The sequence below is a fragment of the Delphinapterus leucas genome, chromosome 17 (genome assembly GCF_059928025.1).
Source record: "Delphinapterus leucas isolate spDelLeu-1000000601 "Yukka" chromosome 17, BTC_Dleu_Yukka2, whole genome shotgun sequence".
NCBI classification, from domain to species: Eukaryota; Metazoa; Chordata; class Mammalia; order Artiodactyla; family Monodontidae; genus Delphinapterus; species Delphinapterus leucas.
This window is the reverse complement of record NC_143145.1, coordinates 40,105,808-40,130,717: the sequence shown is the minus strand read 5'-3', so window position 1 is coordinate 40,130,717 and position 24,910 is coordinate 40,105,808. Positions and strand designations below refer to the sequence as shown.

The window sequence follows — 24,910 nt, the reverse complement described above, 5'->3', positions numbered from 1 at the left end:
AGTTCTCTTAAAGGAGAGTTCTCAGAATCGATTTCTCAGGAGCTTTTATACCCCACACAGCAAAACATATATAAACAACAATTCGAATTTTAAAAGCTTAGCAAGGCCTTTCAACAAAGGTTTAAACTGGTTTCATAAAATGAGTTATTTTGAGATTAGACAGAATTTTCATTACTAGTTAAAACAGGAGTGTAATTTGCTTTTATAAAATTCTATGGTTTCATTTAATAAAACTCATCCCTGTGAAAGCAGAGGTGATGCTGTGTTAAATACTTGTAAATGTGTTTCAGGAAACTCTCCAGGTATTAACTCTCCAGTAGGCCCGGGAGAATGTATAGCACGCATCCTTCCCCCCGACATTGGCATAACTGGATAGTATTTTCCCCTCCAAAGCTCTGGAATACTTTATCACGCCCCAAAGAGCCAAATGGGAGACAGTGAAGCTGTTTTGTCATTTGAATTAGGAAAGGTCAAAGGGAAGAGAATGTGATAGTAAACAGAGGGAAGAGTGCTTTGTGAAATTGTCCATTTTTTTTTCATGTAAGGGAAAATACTTTGTTCCTTTTAATAGATATGGAAATTCAATACTAGAGAGTTTTTTGGATGGACTTACAGAGAGAAAAGAAACAATCAAGAATTTTGAAAGCTCCCATTTCCCAAACAAATATGTACTATGTTCTTACTATTTACAAGGTGTCATTGTAATCTCTTGCATCTATATGATCATTTATAAATATGAATACTTTTTCATAGACATTGATAATAGTCATGACCCTGGTAGTTGCCAGGCTATGAACTGCTTAACTTATTTCATATTTGGGGAAAAAAAGAGGTTTGAGAGGTTAAAAAAAAGATGTACCCAAAGTTGCACAGCACAGATATGAGGTACAGAGCCTGAACTTGAACCTAGCTTTTCTGTCTCTAGACTTCAGCCATAAGGACTTCTCTGACCATGCACTTCTCTGTATACTTATCTTACACATAGGATTTACCTACATTTATATTGATATGTACATTTAACCGCTTGTCATAGTCTGAAGCACATACACACCAATTTATTCAGGCATGGTGGCTACAGTAACACACGAATGGATGAATGGAGAAGTCACTTCCAAGTGCTTAGTTTAAAACACATATAGCACAGAATCATATTCTACCACATTTTGGAGTTTAAGGCCAAGGGATATTGTATAATCATGCAGACATTAGCTGTCACCAATAATTCTCCATGTTTTATATTCACACTTTCTCTGAAAAGTATAAAAATATATTTATTTGTCCCTGAAGTTAACTTTTTATATACTGCTACAATGATTAATTTTTTTTTTAAATCTTCACTGAAATTTTCTTCTAATTTGGGGTATTTTCTAAGTAATGTTTTAGCTAGACAATAGATATTTGGTTGGCCAAAATGTTCCTTCGGTTTTTAAGTAAAAATAAAAGACACATTTTCATTTTCACCAAGAACTTTATTGAACAACATATTCACCCTTTTGTTCCACTACCTTCTGCCATTTTTCAGGCAACTTCATAATTCCATCCTCCCAAAACTTTTTATATTTTAGAGCAAAGAACTGTTCCAGGCGCCTTTTACAGTCTTCCAGGGAATTGACATTTTTTCCATTGAGAGAATTTTGTAAAGACCAAAATAAATGGAAATCCGAAGGTGCAGTGTCTGATGAATATGGCGGATGAATCAGAACTTCCCAGCCAAGCTGTATCAGTTTTTGCCTGGTCATCAAAGAAACGTGTGGTCTTGCATTATCCTGATGGAAGATTATGCATTTTCTGTTGACTAATTCCGGACGCTTTTCGTCGAGTGCTGCTTTCGGTTGGTCTAATTGGGAGCAGTACTTATTGGAATGAATCATTTGGTTTTCCAGAAGGAGCTCATAATAGAGGACTCCCTTCCAATCCCACCATATACACAACATCACCTTCTTTGGATGAAGATCGGCCTTTGGCATGGTTGGTGGTGGTTCATTTCGCCTGCCCCGCAATCTCTTTCATTCCACTTTATTGTACAGTATCCACTTTTCATCTCCCATCACAATTTGTTTTAAAAACAGAATGTTTTTGTTACGTTTAAGTAGAGAATCGCATGTGGAAATATGGTCAAGAAAGTTTTTTTCGCTTAACTTACGTGGAACCCAAACATCAGAGCAAGTCACATAACCAAGCTGATGCAAATGATTCTCAGCGCTTGATTTGCATATTTTGAGTATGTCAGCTACCTCCCGCGTGGCATAATGTTGATTGTTCTCAATTCACGTCTCGATTTGATCGCTATCAACTTCAACTGGTCTGCCTGACCGTGGAGCATCCTCCAGCCAGAAATCTCCAGCACGAAACTTCGCAAACCACTTTTGACACGTTCGCTCAGTCACAGCACCTTCTCCATACAGCGTGCAAATCATTATTTTGCGTTTCAGTTGCGTTTTTACCTTTCTTGAAATAATAAAGCGTAATGTGTCAAAAACGTTGCTTTTTTTCTTCCATCTTCAATATTAAAAGTGGCTACACAAAAATTCACCAGTTTTGATAAGTTTTTTTTTTTTGATGCACGTTGATATGACAGCTGTCGCAATACAGTCTAACAAAATTGTTTTGAATGAAGTTAAAGACAACTAAGCTCTACTAAAGCCATCGTACGGGAAAAAAACGAACGAACTTTTTTGCCAACCCAATAAAATCAAACAAACATCCAAATGGAACTTTCAGTGATGTGAAACTCTTCACAGTAATAAATGTTAAAATCATTCCACTATTTAGAAGATAGGCTTCAGATCAGAGGCTCTCCTGGGTACCACCTTAGGACATCTCCCACTGCCTCTAATCTTAAAAGAAAGGAAAATTGAGACGAAAACTCTGATCCTTGAGAGATGGATATAGTATATGTATTTATCTGTTTACATCTATTCTACATGTGTCGAGCTTAGACACCTAGGAAAATATAGCGAGACCCTCCATAAATCGAGTCCAGCTTCCTTTTTCCAGGATAGCTGTGCCTGATACACTAAGTACAGAGAATACACAAGGATGGATCCCTACTTATGTTATTTTTAAAGATTTCCAAAGACAGAGATTTCATTGTGTCAATATTTTTTAACATTATTAAACAACAAGCATATTGCAGGCCGTGTCCACTTAGCAATGTCTTAATTTAAGGATACAACTTAGAATGCCAGAGGAGCAGTTATAAAAGAAGGTAGCCATCAGGTCTCCAAAAGTTAGTGTACCTTAACCTTACCTGCCTTAGTAGTTTCTGTGTAAAACACTAAGGAAGGAAAGGTGAATTGCGGGATAGGGGATGCATTGTGAATTGCAAAAGAGAAGTTTAAACATTATTTGCAAACTAAACTCAAAGAACAAATGATTTAACACTTGTTCTGTTTTTTGTTTGTTTGTATTTGTTTTTAAGAAAGTGGACTCTAATTTATTCTTTCCTTGGTGGGGAGATTAAAACAATATATACCTTTAATATGTTCTTTTCTTCATATTGGGAACTCAGTTTGTTACTACTCTTGGCAAACTGTTTTCTGAATATGTGGAAAATTGTACCTGCCAGAATGGATTGGTGTTTGCTCTTCTTCAGTGAAAGGTGGCTGTGATCAAAAGCTGCCTCTCTCGGGTAGTTCAGCCTGCCAAAGTCTAATGCAACAGAAATGGAAAGGAAAAGGAAAATGAAGGACATATTCAAGAGTGTAACAATAATTGGAACCTAAGACTCTAAGTCTATTGGCTTCCGCAAGAGCTTGGCAGAAATACTGACCGCCCATGTGATTTTTATCTTCACATCTTTAAGGCAATTACCTTGACATGGGACACAGTAGTGATGGCTTCCATTGAAAGGCTCTATTTAAACATCTTTTTTTCTGAATCACCAAGATAAGAATGGAGCAAATGAAGATGGAAAAAATAATCGCTTGTATACAAAGCTTCTACCTTCAGTTCTCTAAAACTGTGTTAATGCCTAATTAATGACATTCCTATTGTACAAAAATATTGAGAATGCAAATACAGTTTCCCAGCTAATTAGTTCATTATATGGAATTGACACACGTGAAGTAATAGTTTAATGTGGTCTTCATAAAAGCCAGCAATTGTGGACCTTCCCTTAAAATTTTCAAGTGGGATGAAATTCACTTTTCTCATGACTACTCTAAGTAAAAAGTGCCTTCCTTATTTATGTGTATAATACTACCTTCTTTTAGCAGGTATTTACCATTGAAGTAGGGTAGTGAGACTTATGTGAGTAAATTATTACTGACAGTGAAACCCAAGGAATGTCTAAAGGTACGGCCACCAGCAGCTGTGAGAGTCTGGACTATTCCTCTCTCTTCTTAAACATGGCTCGAGCAGTTGATGTACGAATAGTGGTGGAAGAAATGTCCTTTTACGTTTCCAAAAACAAAAACTCAGCCATTCACACCTCTTCAGCTAGAACAACAGAATGTCAAATATTGTATTCTCAGATTTAAGCTATAAAATAATGGTGGAGCCTGAGAGAGAGGAGAGGAAACTAAGGAGGGACTTCGTGGGATTGGTTGGAAGAGATTCAATTCTCTATTTCTTTGATTTAAGGATTATCAGTTTTAAGGAGTGCAGTTAGGAATAATAAAGCTTTTCAGGAAAAATAGGACTACATTAAATGTACAGTTTTAAAAAACTGACAACAACGTACAATAGCTCACACTTTTGTAGTCAGAATCAAAGTCTCTCCGAGTCTAAAGATGGCGCTGGATACCTTTTGGTCCTGAGCAGTGAGGCCTCATGTCGGGGTGAGAGGCTGCTTTGTGTAACCTGTGCTCCTTATTTTGACGAGTCGCTAAGGATGCACCTTCAGGGTTGCCAGTATGATTATGAGGCATATTGAATATAGACTTTCCTCTGTATTTCCAGTTGGGCTAAGTTTTGGGGTTTTTCTCCTTTTAAAAGAATTTTAATATTTCTAAAAGTCATACAGCTTCTTTTGAAATTCTAAGGACGCTTTCGACAAATTGTTCAGTACCTGAGTAGAGGCCTCCATGACGCATGTTTGGTGACACCCGTCTTCACTAACCCTGAACACTCTAGGGTCTAGTCTGAGCATCTGGCGACTTCTACTGCCCTTCATTGCTTTGCCTCACACGTGAAAATCAGTCTTCTGTGTACATAGAAACTTATAAAGAATTTTAATCAAAATTAGGGGCTCACATTTAAAATTTAGTGATCTATATCGATACTAATGCAAATAACTTAACCAAAGTGTAAAATGAAATCCCGGAGACCATTTGTGTATGAAGACGTTTGTACACAGACAAACAGTGACAACTAATATATGGCACGATTTGTTTCTTTGCCTGGAATTTGGCAAGTGTCTTCTGGAATGTATCAATAACAAGGTGCATTCCAACTACCAAAATGCTAAAATAGGAGAAAAATGTGATTCTTATAATCAAGGAAATTTGGTGTTTATCTGTTGAATTTTATAGTGGCAGAAATAGGAGATACAAAAAAAATCAGAAAAGTAGTATTTAAGTAGCTTCTTGGTTCCTGATTTACCTTAGATAGTCCAGTTTCCACCCATTGTCCTGCCATAATTATTGATCTTTCACTGTCAAAGCTCTCATTGGTTCGGATGATCATTTATATGGCTGTGTTACTTATTAGGCACTCTTGTTGGTGACACTAATAGTAAAAAGTCTCAAGAGAACCGAATAGTTTGGTATACAATATACCTTTGAATACACGTAATAAATTCATATGATCCTCTGAAAAGCCCTGTTAAATTGGTCTTTGTTGAAGAGGATACAAAACTCAGGGAGATTAAAAATGGCCTGCCAAATTCATTCAGCTGTTATGTTACAGAACCAAGACTGCAATCCAGATTTCCAGGGCAAATGAATTCTAGTGAGTTTAATAATAATAATAACAGGAGGAATGATCACCATCATCATGATCATCGTCACCATCATCACCTTAATGGTGAAGCTACCACTTACCCAACAGAGGTTCATGACCATTGTTTTGTTCCACGCACCACTTTGGCAGTCTGGTAAAGCCTATGGACATCTTCTCAAATAATATTTTTGAATGCATAAAATAAAATGCATAGTATTACAAGGATATGAATTCTATTAAAATGCAGTTATCAAATTTTTTAAAATAAATACATGATATTGGTATGTTTTCTAAATGCATAAAATAATAAGATCTTGCAGTATTATCTGTTACTGTAATTTCAGAGTAGTGATGAACATAAAGATTATTTTGAGATTTCTACAATAAGTCTAATGTGATATGAAAATATCTGTGATTTCTATTGGTGACAAAGTGACAGGTTCTGCTAATACTACTGTGGTTTGTTACTTACATCCATAATTGAAGGAAATTCTAAATTTCGGTTAGAGGACATTGAAAGTAAAGATGTAATTTTTTCCCACTCAAGTTCACCGACTGCCTCCAAATTTATGAACCACCAAGGGGTGCCCAGTTAAGAACTCCTGCTTTGAATAAACTGGCAAAATAACTATTACTATCCCCACCTTACAAATGAATAAACTGAGGCCCAGGGTAGCTTGCCTAATATTTTTCACCTAATGGCCGAGAAGGGTATCAAGTGATATTAGCATCTGTGCATCACCTCCTCTAACTTCCCAGTGGCAATCACCATTGAAGTGGGAATCGTAGCATCCACTCCACTCTGAGACAGATGACCCCGTAAGGATTATTACCCTAATCACTTGTATCTCCTTCAAACACTAATGATACCCTTGATGAAGATTGCAGATAACCAAAGAGAAATGTGGGGTGAGGTCTGTGTGCCTGACTAACGGTTTATGTTCAACTTGCCTCAAGCATTTCTAGTGTTTGGTCTCCCCTAAGTGGTCCTCAGGTGGCTTTTCAGAATGGTCATTATTTCCAACGTGTTTGATGCTATTTTCTACTGTAGTGATTTTCCTCTTCTACCTTTAGGTGATTACTGCTGTTGCTTACTAATATTCTCAGATGAGGGAAATTGTTTTTCTCCACCTCCCCTATCTCAATATACATACCTATTTGGATTTTTTTCTGTAACTGCTCTAATTCCTTAGCCTCTTTTTATCTAAACTATACCTATTAAATTACCTTAACTCTTCTCAAAGCTAAATTGCCTCATTTGTTTATTATTTTTCCTTCATTTTGTCTGAATGCTTTAACGCTTACAAAGTATGCAAAGCCATTGTTAAAGCTCTAAGTAGTCCCAGGATGCATATATTAGTTTCTGTAATTAAGTCTTAGTGATGACACCACGTCTTACTTGCCTCACGTTGTACTAACTCTAGCGTAACAAACCTTAAGGTTTCTTTTCAAAATTATTTAATATTTGAAAAAATCGATGTATATGACCCCTTGGCAGTTCAGTTGTTAATTGCTCATCCTTTCTTCTCCTGTTAATGGTCACCATTTTATTTTGGCAGATCTTGCATATTAGGGTTTCTCATCTCTGATAGTGAAATGACCATGACATAGGGATGCTACATAAGGATGTCTTCCAGCGCTGTTTTCACCTGAAGAGGAGATTCCTTTTGCCACACAGCTTTGAGAATAAGAGTATCTTAGTATTTCACTATTGAAGGAATTTTAGAAGTTTCACTTGTATTTAGGTAACTGAAGGGCATTTTTGATTGCTATCACTTTATACAGCCTTCTAGGAAGGATTTATTTTTAGCACATATAACGGATGTTGCAAAAACTTGTATATTTGAAGAGCTTTATAAAATATACACTAAAGATTCAGCTTTCACCTTTAGTTGTTGAAACTTATGCTTTCTTGAGAAGATTTTTTTTAAAAAAAGACATATTCTGAAAAACTGATGTTGCCTTTTACCACCAGCACTAGCAACCATCTCATCGTTGTTATCTTCACCACCACCGTCACCCAAAATAGCATCTAGAGGTGTGCTTACAGGGTTTACACATGCATACGTACACACATATGTGTTTAAACACATACATACACGTATTTATTCATTCACTCAGCACATGTTTGTTGAGAGCCTTCTAAGTTCCAGGCACTGTTTTAAACTCTGCCCTCCTCTTACTTCCATTCTTGTGCATCAAGGCTGATGATGTGGATAAATAAATAAAATGATATGAGAACAGCTGAAGAGAAAAACAAGACAGGGGACACAGATAGGGTATATGTGGAGGGAGTGTTTGAATTTTTGTTGGCGGGGGGCAAAAAAGACTTCACTGCAGAAGGGTTTGAGTAAAAGTCTGAAGAAGATAAAGAAGTAGCTCTGTGGGTATCTGGAAAAGAACATTCTAGGGAAGGTGCTGATGGAGTGTAGGGGACATTCTGGGAACAGCGAGGAAGCCAGAGTACCTGAACTGGTGCAGGGAAGGGATAGTAGCAGGACAGAGGAGCCCAGATCATGTCAGGTCTCATGAGCCATATTCTCTGAGTGAGATTAGAACTCTTGGAGGCTTTTGAGCAGAGAACTAACCTGATCTGAATTAATAGTCTAAAAGGATTGCTCTGGAAACCGGTTTGAGAATAGACTGAAGGAGGACTAGAACCGAACAAGGCTGAATAATCCAGGTGAGAGATTATGGTAACTTGTGCCAGGATGGTAGCAGTGGATGAAAAGTTGTCAGCCTCCGGATATATGTTAAGGAAAGAGCCAAGAGGATCTGATGATGGATTGTATATACAGTGTGAGAGAAAGAAAAGAGTCAAGTGTGACCCCACAGTTTGAGGCCTGAGCAAGTCGAATGGGAGGAGCTGGGTAGAGGGGTGTGAGGAGGGGGTCAGGAGCTCAGTTTTGGACATGTCAAGTTTGAGATATTGGGCATCCACGTCGAGAGGTCAAGTACACAGCTTGGTTTAAAAAAAAAAAAAAGAAAGAAAGAAAGACTAGAGTTTAGGGGAGAGGTCTAAGGATAGCCATGGTCATGGATTTTTCTCCGTAGAAATGTTCCATCTATATCGACAATACTACTTTCCTTCTCTCGACACCTCTGCCTCCCGTCCAGTGGAAGCTCAGCTTCTGTGCTTTCAACACTGGGATTGCTATTTTTGCTCTCCAGGGGATATAAGATCCTCTGGTTCCCAGGGTTAACATTCTCCACAGGTGTCCTCCATCCCATCCTCATGAGACTCATTGGGAATTACTATCTCTGGGCTGTTCTCTCCCTACTCCTGATTCAGTCTCCATCTCTCCTCTCCTTCCCCCATGGCCAGTGTAGCCCCTAAGAGGATTGGATGCACCACCATTCCATTCAATAAGTCAGTTGATTGGAATGGTTTTGTTCAGCCTTCTGGGAGGTTCAATTCAATATTCTATAGACAACGTGAGGCCACTTTAATCATAACACCAAATAACTAGTAACTCTTGCCCCCAGATTCTTCCTGGCCAAGGTCATTTCTTCCATTCTTTTGGTGAAATTCAAAAGAATTCTGTCTAGAAATTCAACTGAGCAAGTCCTTGGGCATTTCATCAGATCCTAAGGTGCTTCTTGAGAATGTTTTTGGCTCTGCTCATAGATATTCTCCTAAACCCATGTCAGCAGAGGAGGGATGATTTAACACATGGGCAAGATTACAACCAGACTCTTTAATTTTTTTAATTATAAAATTCCAACTTGCCCACATATCCAAATTATACATAAACATATGAATCTTCTTTGAATCAATAATATAGAATATTCACTCATTCAACAAATATTTATTGAGCCCTGTTACATATTCTTGGTGTTGTTTCAGGGTGTTCCCTGTCATTAGGGAGCCTAGATGCTTCCAAATATCACATAGGCCATACTTATACTAAAAACATGTTTATTGTTTAGCTAAACTTCAAATTTAACTGAGTATCCTGCATCTTTTCTGGTCACTGAGGTCATGTGACAGCTTGGCTGGGATGGATGGTCAAAGATGGCCCAACTTACGGAAGCTGGGGCAGACTGTCATCTGGGCTGCTTTCCCCATGTGGTACCTCAACTAGCGCAGGCTTCTTTACATGTCAGTCTTAGGGCAGCAGAAGGTCAAGGTGGCAGCTGTAAGGCTTCTTTTGGTTCGTGCTCTGAAGTTGCGAATGGTCACTTCTGCCAGAGTCTGTTGGTCAAATAAAGGCACAGGGCTGGCCTACATTCAGAGGGTGGGGAAAGAGATTGCACCTCTTGATGAAAGGAGTGGCAAATTCACGTTGGAAAAGGGAATATATACAGGGAAGGGAAGGATTTATAGCCATTAAACAATCGATCACAAGTAGTAAACACAGCAGAGAAGTCTCTGCCATCAGGGACCAAACACTATTCTAAGAAGAGACAGACAATAAAGATAAACATTCATTGTTGACACAAAGGAGAAAAGGAAAGCATAATCAGGGGGTTAGGGAGTGTTATCAGGAGTGTTAGGGGAGGTCTTCTTTTATATAAGATGGGCAGGAAGACTTCCCCAAGAAGAGGACATTCAGCAGAGCCCAAAAGGAGGTGAGAAATATCCAGAGGAACGGGGTAGCAATCAGAGGAAGGAACAAGTTCATGAGCTTCAGAACCCAAGCATTATTGAGGAACTGAAGGTGGCCGAAACAATGAAAGTGAAGTGGAGAGTAGTAGGAGATGAGGTCAGAGGAGTTATGGAAGGTCAGGCTCAATCTACATCTAGGGCCTTGTAGGCTAAAGGGCTTTGCCTGTTAGCTTGTGTGAGCTGGAAGCCACATGCAGAGTTCCAGAAGAGGAGTAGCATCATTTGACTTAGACTTTTTTTTAACAGGGTTACTCTGGCTTCTGTGTAGGAAATACACTGAAGAGTGGCAAGGGTTGAAATGGTTGTGAAGCTATTGCAATACTCTAGGTGAGGGGCAATAGTGGCTCGAACTGGGTGAGAATAGTGGAGCTGGTGAGTTGTTGTTGAACAATAGGTCTATTTTGAAAATAAAGCCAACAGGATTTGCTGATAGATTGCATTTGGGGTGTAAAAGCAAGAGAGAAGCCAAGAATTTGAGAGGAGTCAAAATGTTTAGACTCAGCAACTAGAAGAATGGATTTGCTGTTTACTGGGTTGGGCCCTCCTTATAAGAGGGAGGCAAGAACAGCAAAGGCAGAAGAAGGCAACGTGATGACAGAAGCAGGAGGAGAAAAGGCAATGAGATGAGGAGCCATGAGCCAAAGAATAGAGGAAGCTTCTAAAGCTGGAAATGGCAAGGAAATGGATTCCCCCTTAGAGCCTCCAGAAGGAACCGGCCCTGTCAACACCTTGATTTTAGCCCTATAAGACTCATGTCAGACTTATGACATCCAGAACTGTAAGAGAATAAATTTATGTTGTTTTAAGCCACCAAATTTGCGGTAATTTGTTACAGCAGCAATAGGAAACTAATACATGATTAGACCTTTAAATAGAGATGCTGAGTAGCTGTTCATTATGAGTCTGAACTTGAGGAGAGAGGCATAGAATGTGAGTTGGAGCTCATCACAATACAGGTTTATTTAAAACCATGAAGCTGGATGAGAGCACCTGGCCAAGGTCATTTCTTCCATTCTTTTGGTGAAATTCAAAAGAATTCTGTCTAGAAATTCAACTGAGCAAGTACTTGGGCATTTCAAGTACTTGGGTGAGGATAGAGAAATGAAAAACCTTTTGACTGTTTTTGACCACCCCAACATCTAAATATCAGGAGAGCGAGAAAACCAGCCAACAAATGAGAGGCCATATCCAGTGATGCATGAGGAGACCAGAGAGTCGACGGTCCCAGAAGCCAAGGGAAGAAAGTATCGGCAGGAGTAAGCAAGTGACAAATTCACCTCCATCAAATATTCACAATTTAGTGCTAAGTGATCTCAATCTTGAATTTTTCGCTAACTTCTACAAAAATTCTACGAGAGACAATTGATATTTGAGAGTGGGATAGAAAAAGGAGGCACCATTAATAATTATACCAAGACAAAGGATGTAAATTGGGACTGCCCAGGGCAAACAGGAATGTATGGTCCCCCTATTTGGCTTCTGTCTCAATAACTGTTAAATAAATACAGTTTACTTCCTAAAGAAACATCTGTACTGAAATATGACTTAATATTTTGCTTTTGGCTTTAATTGAGGATCAATATTTAGGAAATAGTGTTAGGAAAGATATTTCTGCCTCTTTTATAAAACTGTTATTGGAGACTCTGTTCTTTATTATGTTCAGTGTTCCTCATAGAAAGAACCATGTGGTAATTCCTCTTAGAATGGAATGCTGGAAAAACTTGCTTTTTTCAAGGAGCTGGTGGTATCCTTTCTTTTCCTAGATACTGAGAGCTTCATAGTACATCGTTCTTGCCTCTTACCTTGGTAGCACGAGCTAGAACTGTTATATCTTCAAGTTGCAGTTACGGTATCATGTCACATTTTCCCAGCTGTGACTTTCTTTCTCCTCAAATATTTCTTGAGTACCCACTATGTGCTGAGCTTTGTTATTTAAGCTACAGGTATGGCAGAGGTCCACACAGATTTGATCCCTGCCTTCATGGCATTTTCTTGGTTCTCAAGAGTTTACATACTTTTAAAATATGGTGTTAGTATCTTATAGGAAGCCTTGAATTCTTTCAAGAGCAAAGTAGGTATAAAAGACACATAGAATAAAGTGCAACAGTGCAGTATATTATTCAGGTAGGGGTGTGGCGTGTTAGGAATGGAAGGCGAGGGGAGAGGTAGAGCGTGAAGCCTTGAGTAGAACCAGCGCCTTGAAGCTCCTCATGTTTTTCATGAGGTTTCAGACCCACCATTGTGCTTTTGAGAGAAAAGAAGGCACGTTTAAGGAACTAAAATGATTTCTAAAGCTGCGTTTAGCGTCTTTACTAATAGTAGTAAAGAGTGCTTGATCAAGTAAAGCATTTGAGGATATTGTCATAATCCAAAAATGCTCTAAGTGCTGTCTACTGGCTATAGAGAAAAGAGAATTAATGATTAATTGTGTTGTAATATGATATGCCCTAGGATTGAGTGAATATTTCAGTTCCAGATTATAAAGTAGCCTATTTTTGCAGGACGAGAAAATAAGTACTATATTTTTAAAAGAAATAAGCTGTCTGCTCATAAGAAGAGGAGCTCCTTTCAGTTATAACCTTGGCTAGGGATTTAAAGAGGCTGCTGTAGTCTTCCCAGTCAAGAGAAGGGGATTGATTAGAAGTCAACCAGAAAGCACTGTCCTGGCTGGTAAGACCCCACCATCAAAAACAAGAATCATGCCTTTATGTTTATTAAGCATGCAACAGTGTCAAAGAAGAAAGGTCAAACAAAGGAAGGGATCCTCTTTTAGACAATTTAGTTCTTCCACTTTGATAGCAGCATGATGAGTACAAGAGGAGACAGGGGGATACCATGCGACGGAGGAGGTTGAGAGGGATAGAGAATGATAAAGGCAGAGACAGCTGCTTTCACAAAGCCAGCTGTGTTGGAGATGTCTCTTCTACAACTGCTTATTGAAATGTATATGAAACTAGTAACATGAAACACTTGGGCAATATATTGTGTTAAAGGAATCAAAATTTAATTGTGGAGACTTTGAGTCCCACTGATTCCAACTATTGATTGTGTTGCTTCAACATGCAGGAATAAAATTAAAAGCTGAGATTGACAACAAGCTGCTATGTAAACCATTTTTTAAGTCTGTCTACCAAATACCCTGGATATTGGATTGTTTTTATACCTAAAAGAAATGTAAATACAGTCATAGTTCCTGTATAATATAAATAAAATTTAGCCTAGGTATATTATTTCTTTTAGCCTAGGTTTATGCCATATTTTCAGCCTTCTGACTCACTGTTGTTACCATAGTGACATTTATAGAGGGATCGTGTGTTTTCCATAAGTTTAAGGGCTAGCCACGGACCTTAAGTAGCTCAAGAGGAGAATTCACTGAGATCTAGAGTGCTTCGAACAACGCTGTGAAAATTGGATTGCCTGAAAACACAGGTTTGTCTCACAAGAGAAACCTTCTGTGCACACGCAGAGAATGATAGGGCTGGAAAGGGATCTCCGGAAGCCATTTATTCTGTCCCATCTCCCGGCAGCATGGTGACTAAACCACAATAGGTGTCTGTGATTTTCGTACTAATGTAACTTACCCAAGACTGCCTGTTCCCCCAAGCCACAGCCAGTTTAGCTGTCAAACAAAAATAACTTATGGCACTCTACCTTGTCATCATCCCTTTCCTGGCCCTCCCCTGGGTCCCCAGGGCTGTTCAAAACTGAATGCTGGGGCTTCCCTGGTGGCGCAGTGGTTGAGAGTCCGCCTGCCGATGCAGGGGACGTGGGTTCGTGTCCCGGTCCGGGAGGATCCCACATGCCGCGGAGCGGCTGGGCCCGTGGGCCATGGCCGCTGAGTCTGTGCGTCCGGAGCCTGTGCTCTGCAGCGGGAGAGGCCACAACACTGAGAGGCCTGCGTACCACACACACACACAAAAAAACTGAATGCTGGAGACTGCCAGAAATAAAAGTCTGAACCTCGGGGTAGACCTGACCAGAAAGTAAAACCTATTCTTGGTTTTGCACAGCAGGGAGAAACCTCTTTACCTGTATCCCATCATGATAGGGATTTGAGCTAAAGCTCCGTGAAGCAGCCCCGCTCCAGTTACACCCTTTGAAATGGGAATTCCAGGGTCACTGGCAGCACTGGAAAAGATGATTATAGCAACTCAGCACATGGTCTCATAGGATGATTTCCTTTTGAGAACTCGTTTGTGAGCCTACCACCTGACCAAATAGCATCACCACCATCGTCTGTAAAATATTAACATTTACCGGAGCGGGGAAAATGGTACCGAGACTGATTGCCCTGTGTCGGGGGCGGAGTGGGCGGGAACCGTTTACTTCTTTGAAGATTGAACTGAGGAGGCTACGTGATTAATTCGAATAATTAGGAGTCTCTTTTCCTTGTCAGTTGATTTTGGGGATTCCAATTTTAGTTAGAAACCAAAGACAGGTTACCTAGGTTATCAGAAAATAAAAGCTTTGAAACAAGAAGCTGCATTTGGGAGGAAAGGAAATGTTGAACTTGGGTCTATATTTCCGAAGAAGAATTATCTGGACTTTTATAAAAGCAAAGAACACAGACATCATCCCTGTGTTTATATGAGGAAGTAAGCGTTTGAAAACATGCAATACGTATTTTAAACATTGTTCTACTTTCTAATCTTGCGTTGCTCCCAAGGATTGCTAATGGTTACCAAATTGTTCTTTGGCAGCGTAAGCTGACGCTTAAAAAAAAAGAAAAAAGGAGAAGAGGTGATAGGATGTGATTCTAGCACAGGACAAAGTTATGAATCCTCAACCCTGAGCAGATATTAACTAATCCAGCAATCCCAACCTGGAGGATAGCCAGGAGCATTTCTCTGCATCACGTTACGTCCGTTACATGGCAATGAAGGACAGTTTCCATGGCTCCTAATAAAGAGATGTTTCTCTTTACGAAGAGAGCAGAGTGGAGGGTTAATAAAGCATTCAATCTCTAGAAGTAGGTTTCTCCCTACATCCTATAACCAGGAGGATGGATATCTTGTTTTGTGTGCTGAAGTGGGTTGAATGAAACCAGCATGGCTCTGCTCTGCCTTCACTAGCTATAATCAGCTTTTCAAGTCTACACTATGTCTGTCCCCAGTGACTGATGGCACAGTGAGGAACATGTTTGTGACCACACATTCCTGAGAAGCAGCAGTTCTGACAGCCCAGTGACCCAACTTATTCATTCCCGTCTCTTTGTGCAGAGACATTTTGTTTTCCAAGCTCTTTGGCCATGTGCTAACGATTAGACAATGACTCCATAAATGAGGAGAAAAAACGGTGTCATGTATGGTGGGTGGTTTGTTTTCTCAGTTCTTTATTGAAAACATATGGAGACGTTTATATATAAATAGACAACAATAGACTGCTGCCATCACGTTAGCCGCAGCTAATAAAATTCTGCATGAATAAAGATCAAACTTGTGTCTGCCTACGCCAGAATTCTGGTTTACTGAGATCTGCATATCCTATCTAATTTGGGTTGAAAAGATGTTTTGTCGTTTTACTTTTTATTCCTAGTTGGAAGGAAATGGTGGACCAAGGGTGTTGTCCTTGTTTTTGTTTTTGTTTCATTCTTCTCTTTGCTTAATCAAATTACTTCGTTAGCAGGGACAATAAATTCTGTCCAATCAGACCTTGTATTGCGATCACGCAGAAATATTTTAAACTCTATACATCTGTCTCACTACAGTCTTTGTATTTTTGAATTAGAAGTGAGGACTTGTGGCCCGACAGCTGGAAACAAGCAGCAGCAGACAGGGCAGTGGAGGGGTTGAGAACACAGGCTTGGGGAGGCAGACCTCCGGGTTTGAATTCTGGTAACCACTCACTAGCCAGGTAACCTTGGGAAAGTTAGTTAACCTGACTAAACCTCAGTTGCTTCATCTGTGAAATGAGAAATGTGGCGCTTATAGAATGATTGGGAGCATTACATGGGGGAAGCTGTAAAGCCTTTCATACAGTGTCTGGCATGTAGCAAGCACTGCAAAAAAGCTACATGTTATCATTGTAAGCAGCTAACAGAATGGTTTATATGGAGGCCATCCTTGAAAATCTGAGAGGTACTGATGTTTAGTGGTAGGACCAGTAACTATTGATCAAGTGCTCGTTATACGTTGGGGTCTACATTGCACTCTTTCTTACAACTCCATGAACTGGGTACCAGTATTATCCCCATTTCCTGGCAGAAGAAACTGAGGGGTTACACAGACTGCCCAGAGTCACAGAGCCCATGATTGGTTAATCTGACGGGCAAACCCAGTCTGAATAATGCCAGAGTGCATACTTGTTATCAATCTGCTAAAAAGGCTGCCACATAGACAGCGTCTGGCACCTTTGAAATCTCCTTTATTTACATTATTCTCAACATTCCCATTAACATCCTGGCATTGCACGGTACCATCCACAAACTGTGGGGTGCCCTGTCCCAGGGACATCTGTTCATTTGCAGTTGAAGAGGGTCAAGAAGGCTTTAATGCGTATTTTGTTAGGAGCCCTGACAAGTTCAACTCGCACACCACTTTCACTTTTGGTCTACAAATGTCTTTTCTTTGAAGACCCTCAAAGCTCCATATGCCCAGGCTCATTGTTCAAGCCTGGAAAAGAGCATTTGTCCCAGCCTACAGACGGAGAAGCCAGAGGCCAAGGTGACATGACTTGGGGACAGAGGGAGAGGCCAGTCAATCCCCTCAGCAGCCTAGCATGTCAGTTGCTGAGTCAGGAATGGAGTCGAGTGGGTCCAGGGCTGTGTCCATCTCACCAGGCTGATGGCCAAACTACTGACTAGCTTTACTTTTAACTAAATTGTATATAGTTAGCAAATCGCCTAATTTTCTTGTTGGAAGGATGGGATCTTCCAGAAATATGGGAATCCTCACATACATTACCCAACTGTTTTTATTTGCAGATACATTATGTTATTTCTTTTCTCATTTTTACAGGGCAGGGAGAGAATTTGGGGTGGGGGGCAGCAGGGCACATAAGGGGACAGGGTTAGGACTGCCAAGTTCATGTCAACTTGCTCACGTAGCACCAATGTGCTAGTTGAACGGGCCCTGAATGTAAGACATTAATGCAAATATTTTGCAGGTTATTAACTCTAATGATGCTACCGTCATGCAGTAGCCACAGCTGAAAGCAGAGGTGGTACTTTTTATCATAAATGCCTTGGGTCTTTCTCTGATAATCACCATGAAGGCAGAAATTCCTTAGAAGTAGAAGTGGAAATATGAACAGACTTCTGCTTTGTTAACCTTCTCATCATCACCAACAACAAGAAAATGATATCCCAGGGCCATGAGCTTCAGTCCTTTAAATGTTGGCAACATCCTCCTTCAGAAACGAAGGGCACTGTTCTTGCCCTTGTAACAGCAGTACCCTTCCATGGCAATAGTTAGGAAGTCATTGTAAAACCATATCTGTTTTACAGAAGAAAAAAATTTATGCAACCCTGAAATTGTTATGTTGTAAGTGAAAAATCATTCTAATTCAAAACAAGCATGGCCTACTACTTACTTCCTCCCGTGCTAGTGGTGACAGGGTGGAGTTTTGGAAAGCACAGAATTTCAGACCCAGCTCTCTCATTTGCCAACTGTGTGACTTTGAGCAAATCACTTGACTTCTCTGATCCTCAGTTCCTTTTCTATAAAACAGCATCAACCATAAAACTGCTCCGTCTACTTTATGGATTATGGAAGAAGATCAAAGGAGATTGCAAATACGAAAGCTCTCTGAAAGCACTGTAAAAATATTATTATTGATTTTTACTAGGTGAATAATGAGGATGACAGCTTGGGAATAACTCAACCTAGGTAGTATATGGTCAGTCTGGAAGAAGTGAATGGGTCCTGGGAAATAGCTGGCCAGGCCAGTTTGCAGGACCTTAAACTTGCAAGTCTTAGGGCAGTGTGGCAATTTAGCTGTGCAATCTGGTGAGAGGCTCTTATATTCTAAGCTCTTGCTGTGACAATACTGGCTACGTGGAATCACTGTGTGCTTTCTTACCAGACTTTATCTGGAAGAAGTTTACACACTAGTGGCCTGGCAGAGTTGCCAGGGTTTAGATGCTACAGCTGTACCCCAGAGAGAACAGCATTTCATGTGTTGTTCTATTACCTCCCTCCCTGGGGATTCAACAGATGGAACAACAATGGAATCAGAAACCCAAGACAAACCTGTCAGTTTGATGCCTTTAAGCCTTCACAGAATTCACAATTAAGATAAGATAGAATATCCATCTGGGGGAAGAAGTGCAGAGAAATAGGCCCACAGGTTACACCTTTTTTTGTCTAAGCACGGCTAATACTATCCGGAGGTCCCCACCATATAAAAGGAATTGTATCTGGTGCAAGGTAGGCTCTTAAGAAAATTGGTTGAAAGAATATTATTGCTAGTAGCAATAACTGAGTAATTTTTATATGGAGTTTTATATTTATTTTCATTGAATTTTAAAAACAAACCTTCCAAGTCAACTCAAATTCGGCAGATTCCAAGATGAGTCATCTTGCATCTCAGAACTGTTAGGTAATATGCAGACTGGATCCTAAGTCGAGCAGAGCAACATGTGCTTTGGCAACAACTGGTGAGGAGATAAAGTATTTGGTTATTGTTTTTTTGATAACTTCCAAAGAGAAAGCAGAGAAGCAACAAATATGACCCAAACACTTCTCTCTTTTGTTAAGGCAAATATTTCCAACTACAGCCTCGTGATGGAGTCTGACCTGGGGACCTTCTTACCCTCTGGGCTGCAGTTCACTGGCAGTGACAAGGCCAGGGCCATCGTGGAGGAGGTCATGTGCCTGCTGGAGCCCATCAATGTCACACAGGTCTTTAGAGCTGGAGAAGGGACAGACATTAACTTCTGGATCCAAGCCGGAGTACCTGGTAAGAGCAATAGATGAAGTTGGGTTTCTTTACATACTGCTACCAATTTAAAATAAAAATTCTGTTCTAACATGCCACAGTAGATACTTGTAGGTCATTTAAAATATGGAAACCCTTAGGGCTTCCCTGGTGGCACAGTGGTTGAGAGTCCGCCTGCCGATGCAGGGGACACGGGTTCGTGCCCCGGTCTGGGAAGATCCCGTGTGCCGCGGAGCGGCTGGGCCCATGAGCCATAGCCGCTGAGCCTGCGTGTCCGGAGCCTGTGCTCCACAACGGGAAAGGCCACAACAGTGAGAGGCCCGTGTACAGAAAAAAAAATATATATATATATATATATATATATAAACCCTTAGCTTTGTCCACAAGGTATAATCTGATGTTTTCCAATATTGGGATAATAATACTCCTTTTATTTATTTACCCATCTGTCTTCTCTTTCTGAAGTATAAGTTCCTCACTCCAAGAGATTCTGATTTAATGACTCTGGGATTGTGCCTAGAAATTGTTTTGTTTTTTGTTTTAAGCAGGTGTCTGGTAATTGTAGCACAAATGATCTCCTGACCAAAATTTATGAAATAGAGTAGAAGGCAATTATTAATACTAATATCCTTCTAGCTCTAGTCCTATGCTGCAGAAAGTTCTCTGACCCAAATAATTCCCTACCCAAATCCATGGTATCTGAAATTTTACCATTAGAGATTTATTCTTTGAGGTTGGGTACTTCTTGCTAATCATATTTTCCTAATGCAGAGACTACTTTACGAGGTTGGACATAAACTAATTTACCCTGATCAGTGATTCATCAGGTTGATATTTTTAAGACAAGTCCTGGGCAGGGATGAAATTATGTAATAGGAATAGGCCTGGCGGTTACAGGACTAGAAAGGAGAGCAGTCCTAAAGAAGACAAACATAGTACTTCACAAATTTGCCCTAGACTGGCCGTGAGAAAGGGTTATTGTTGATATTAGACCTCTATGACCTGGGGTTGTTCCCTCAACACCATTATCTCCATAATCAAAAACACTGTTAAAGAGTCTATTTGCAAGTTATTCTGTACTTGTATTATGCAAACAGGAAGTCCAGCTTTTGAATAGTTTTAAAATTATGGTTTCCAGAACCATTTCTATGGCTACAAAACATTTCACAGGTTTAAAAAAAAGTCTCTCTAGATCCACCCCACTCCAGCTTTTTTGTTTTTTAGCCTGCAAAATAGACTTTACCAATAGCATACTGTATGGATTTAAACTTTTTAAAAAGCTCATTCTTTAGATATTATAGATTAAAGCATATTTTAGATGTTAAGGTTGCTAATAATCTTACATAACTAAAAATAGAAGGAGCTCTTCTTTATTCTAAGACAAGAAACTAAATTCTCTCCAATGGTTTGTGTATATTTTAACCATATTGTGAAATATCTTAAAACAACATTTCCATTTTCAGTGGGTCATCTAGACAGACACGAGACTCTCTACATATACGTTTTTAATCATGATCAAGGTCTAGGGGAAGGGAGTTTGCCCTTTAAGTCCTATAGAACGATTTTGTTTGAATTTTAGATTTTTCCTGACCCTTAACTTTTTCAATAAGAATCTTGGTAAAATTTCAGAAAAGCTAAGTAAGTTTGCTGGGGATAGAGGTGAGGAAAAGACTGATGGATTGTGGGTGAATTCGAGTGAAGACCGGGGGTGCTTAAAGGGGAGGTGAGGAACTGAAGCCTGGACCGAAGTAGAACAAAACGTGTGCTGCCTCCTCCCAGCTAGTTTTGCTTCTGTTGCACTGGATCAACAAAAGAGAATCGGCTCTAGCTTTACTCCTTCCATGTAGATACTCCATAAGAATGGTTCTATTCGGAATTAACAAGTTGATTTGATTGTCTTCACGAAGGCAAGAAGGGCTTCCCCTCTTGCCACAGTGCCGTGGGGAATTTGAGCCCCCTTGTGGTTGCTTCAGCATTAATGCGAGTTCTAACTTACTGAACTAGTTGTCAGACACACGGTTAGGCTTTTTGAAGACACTGTCTGTTTGATCTGTACAACAATCCTAAGAGGTAAGTGCAATTATTCCTCTTCTTCAGATGAAGAAACGGACTCAGAGGGACTAAATGACTTGCCCAAGTCTCTCCGGCTCTTAAGTGTAGATGTCATCCTGAGAACAGGCCACTTTGGTTTCAAGGCTGGTGGCCCCTTTCCCACAATATGCAACAACACAGGGGCGTCTGGAATGCTGAGATGGTCTTCCAAATCTATGGCAGTGTCTGAAATGTTTATCTTACTCAGCTCTTGCTTATGCAAAGGATTTCAGTTCATTCCTGCTCCAGAATAATTTACCCCAGGGGAAAGGAGTTTGTTATTGTAAATAATTACTTATTTCTTCTCGCATTCTTTGCTCCACTCCCCTCTCTATCTCTGTAGATCAGGAAGGTTTATATAAACTTGGTAGTTCATTTAGACTGCAACTAATGTTTCCTGGAATTCTTTTTTATTTCGTTTAGAGTATTGTAAGATGGAACCAAATTATTGCTGTTTTTCCCTATTACTATTGAAGCTATCTTTTGATATTTCAAGTTTGGGCTCTTCCTGGAAGAAATAATGGAACTGTTTATAACTCTTGTTACCCGTTGAAAATTTCAGGGACTTTAGAAAAAAGATGGAGAACCATAGTTAATCTGAAAAAGAAAATAAAAATATACTAGTTGTGTACTCTGAATTCTTGAAGATATGGTAAGTTACAGTGAGTTAAACCTAAAGATAGGATTCAAGCTGCTAATTAAGTATGAGTTAAATAACTGCTCACCTAACTTTTGAAAAATTAATGAGAAATACTTCCACACTCCATTCTTCCTTTCTTCTTTCTCTTTTTCTTTCCTGTCATCCATTGAACTAATATTTATTGAGCCCTTACCATGTCCTTGACCTATCAAATTTCTGTAGTCTGATGACTGAGCCCCAATTTTTTAATGTTTCATGTATACTCAATATCAAAATACTAATTAAGAGCACAGATAGAATTAAAATTCAACATGATTTTCATAAATTATAGAAGCCAAATAGATAAATTTATGAAAGGATCATCTTTGGAGAGGAGATGGGATATCCTTCATCCATCTAGGTGATGTCCATGATGGACAGGATAACTGTCAACATAAGTATAAGGCTTTGGGGGGAAAAGTTAAAAAAATAACAGATGTATTTTCCACATAAACACTCTGTTCCAGATACCTTTATACTCCAGCCTTCTCCCATTTCTACCTGCTTCCATACGCCTTCCTATTTTCTCCTCCAAATCCTAAATGCTCTTTAAGTCTCACTCCATATTCATTGGTGACCGCAAATCCATCTTTAACAGACCCTGGTGCTGTGTTGCCTTTCTGAATTTCTAAAACGCTTCTGTAGCCCCAGTCTCGCACTTGAATCACACACAAACTTTCTTGGGTTACTAGGAATTTCCGTGCATCCCGCTTCCTGTACTCAGTGATCAATTCTTTGAGATCAAGGTCAATGTTTTCTACTTCTTTGCCTCCTCTGTAGCTCTTAGTTTAATTTTGGGAAACATTTAAATTCTTGTAAATCTCACAAGAGAAAAAACAGAAACATAGAGGTAATTGTTTTCCCGACAGGCTTTGGGTCCTTCAGCTTAAGACTGTGGAGAAAATAAAGGATGCTGAGAAAAAAGACAGAAAGATAGAAAAAAACGACAGATGGAAGAACGACATAAATTAAGGAGGCTAGAGCAATTAGGATTATTTATTTACAGGAGTAAAGACTGAGAGAAGATGCTGAGTCATATTTTCTAGTACATTAGTGCAATAATACACATAGATAATTTACCACATAAAGTGGCAAAATTCTTGTTCCCTGACTCTGTCAAAGGTAATACAAGAGCATGACTCAAAGGAGTCCAAGAGGGATTTAGGTTAGTCTCTACTGGCCCCAGATAGCAGAGAGGCCTTCAACCTTAAACTTTTGCCTGATCCTCCAATTATAAGCTCCAGGTTAGAATGACAGGAATCTATTTCATTCTGAACATGTCAGTAATAAGATATGATTCATTGCTCTCAGAGGTCCTTAATGCATCCTTCTTGAACACCTTTCTATAGGAACTCTTCTATAAAATATATTGATACATTAATGTAAAAAATGAGATGCTCTCTTATTGTGACCTGAGGCAGTGAGCGCACCATGATTCCATATCTACCAATGAGTTCCTTCCTCTGCTTCAGAATCTGAGAGGCAATCTTTTGCTGATGATCTCAGCAAGTGGTAGACAGTGCGCTGGGAAGAATTAGAGTGTGTGTTCTAGCTTCAGAACTTTGAACCATCTAAGGCAAATGATGTAAGTTTTCTCAGCCTCACACATTGATTATTAAGCATTCTTTTTTTTTTTTTTTTTTTTGCGGTACGCGGGCCTCTCCCTGTCGTGGCCTCTCCCGTTGCAGAGCACAGGCTCCGGACGCGCAGGCTCAGCGGCCATGGCTCACGGGCCCAGCCGCTCCGCGGCACGTGGGATCCTCCCGGACCGGGGCACGAACCCGCGTCCCCTGCATCGGCAGGCGGACTCTCAACCACTGCGCCACCAGGGAAGCCCTATTAAGCATTCTTATTACTCATCTGCTGTATGGCACTTGGGAATCAATAGTAAAGAAGATAGACAAGATCTGTGCTCTCACAGTCTATACAGACTAGTGAGTGAGACTTGGTTATCTCATATGCAAAATAGGTATGGTCACCACCAAGCCCCACGTGCGTCCCTCCTCCTTCTCTGTCCCCTGTCTCATTGACTGCCACCACCTCCCAGAAACCACACAATCATCCGGAACATAGAAGCAAATACTCTGAAGTCCTGTTTACTCCAAATTCCTCCTATTTTCAAAGCCCATTCCCTTCTCTCTACCCCATACACCTTGTCTCAGGAGTACTCACTGATTTTCCTATAGCAGCCTCCTACTGACATATCAACCTGCATTCTTAGTTCCCTTCCATCTAACTGGCTCGCTGCTTCCAGAGTGAACTTTCTAAATTCAAAGTCAGACTATCAGTTGGGATGCTTTCGGCTGCAAAATATCACAGAAGGTGCAACCTAGCACAGTAGTAAGGGGATTTTAAAATTTACTTTAAAAAGAGCTCTCGAGTGGGTGGCTACAGAATGCTTAATTTAATCATCAACCACATCAGAGACCCTGGCTCTTTCCACCTTTCCACCGTGCCACCCTCAACATGTTGACTTCTGTCTTCAGGCTTGTCTCCCCGTGGTCCCTAGATGGCTGCAGCTGTCCCAGGCAACACATTCTCACACATAGTGCAGTAGTGGAAGAGAGAATGTCTATAATGGCCAGTCCTTTTTAACAGTAAGACAATCTCATCCAGAAGCCCCAAAGCAGATTTTTTCCTCAGTTTCATTGGCCGTGTTGGTGGCAATGGAGTAGAATTACCAAAATTGGATTATATTGATCGAATTTTACTTCCTGGGTCTAGGGTAGAGCTCAGTCTCCCCTGAAAATGTAGCCTCCTGATGTGTGAGA

The 24,910-nt window shown here is 40.0% G+C and overlaps 1 protein-coding gene across 6 annotated transcripts in view; it reads left to right on the top strand.

The window, feature by feature from the left end:
• The window catches only part of CPQ (carboxypeptidase Q), a 475,775-nt gene that overhangs the window by 372,551 nt on the left and 78,314 nt on the right, over positions 1-24,910 (top strand). For 4 of the 6 annotated variants that reach the window (XM_022584747.2, XM_022584750.2, XM_022584748.2 and 1 more), the window contains one exon: positions 19,189-19,390. In XM_022584747.2, the coding sequence (XP_022440455.1) occupies positions 19,189-19,390 (202 nt within the window). Of the gene's footprint in view, positions 1-1,565; positions 19,164-19,188; positions 19,391-24,910 lie in introns of those variants that run through there. The other 2 variants (XM_089898875.1, XM_089898874.1) reach the window with 2 other exon arrangements.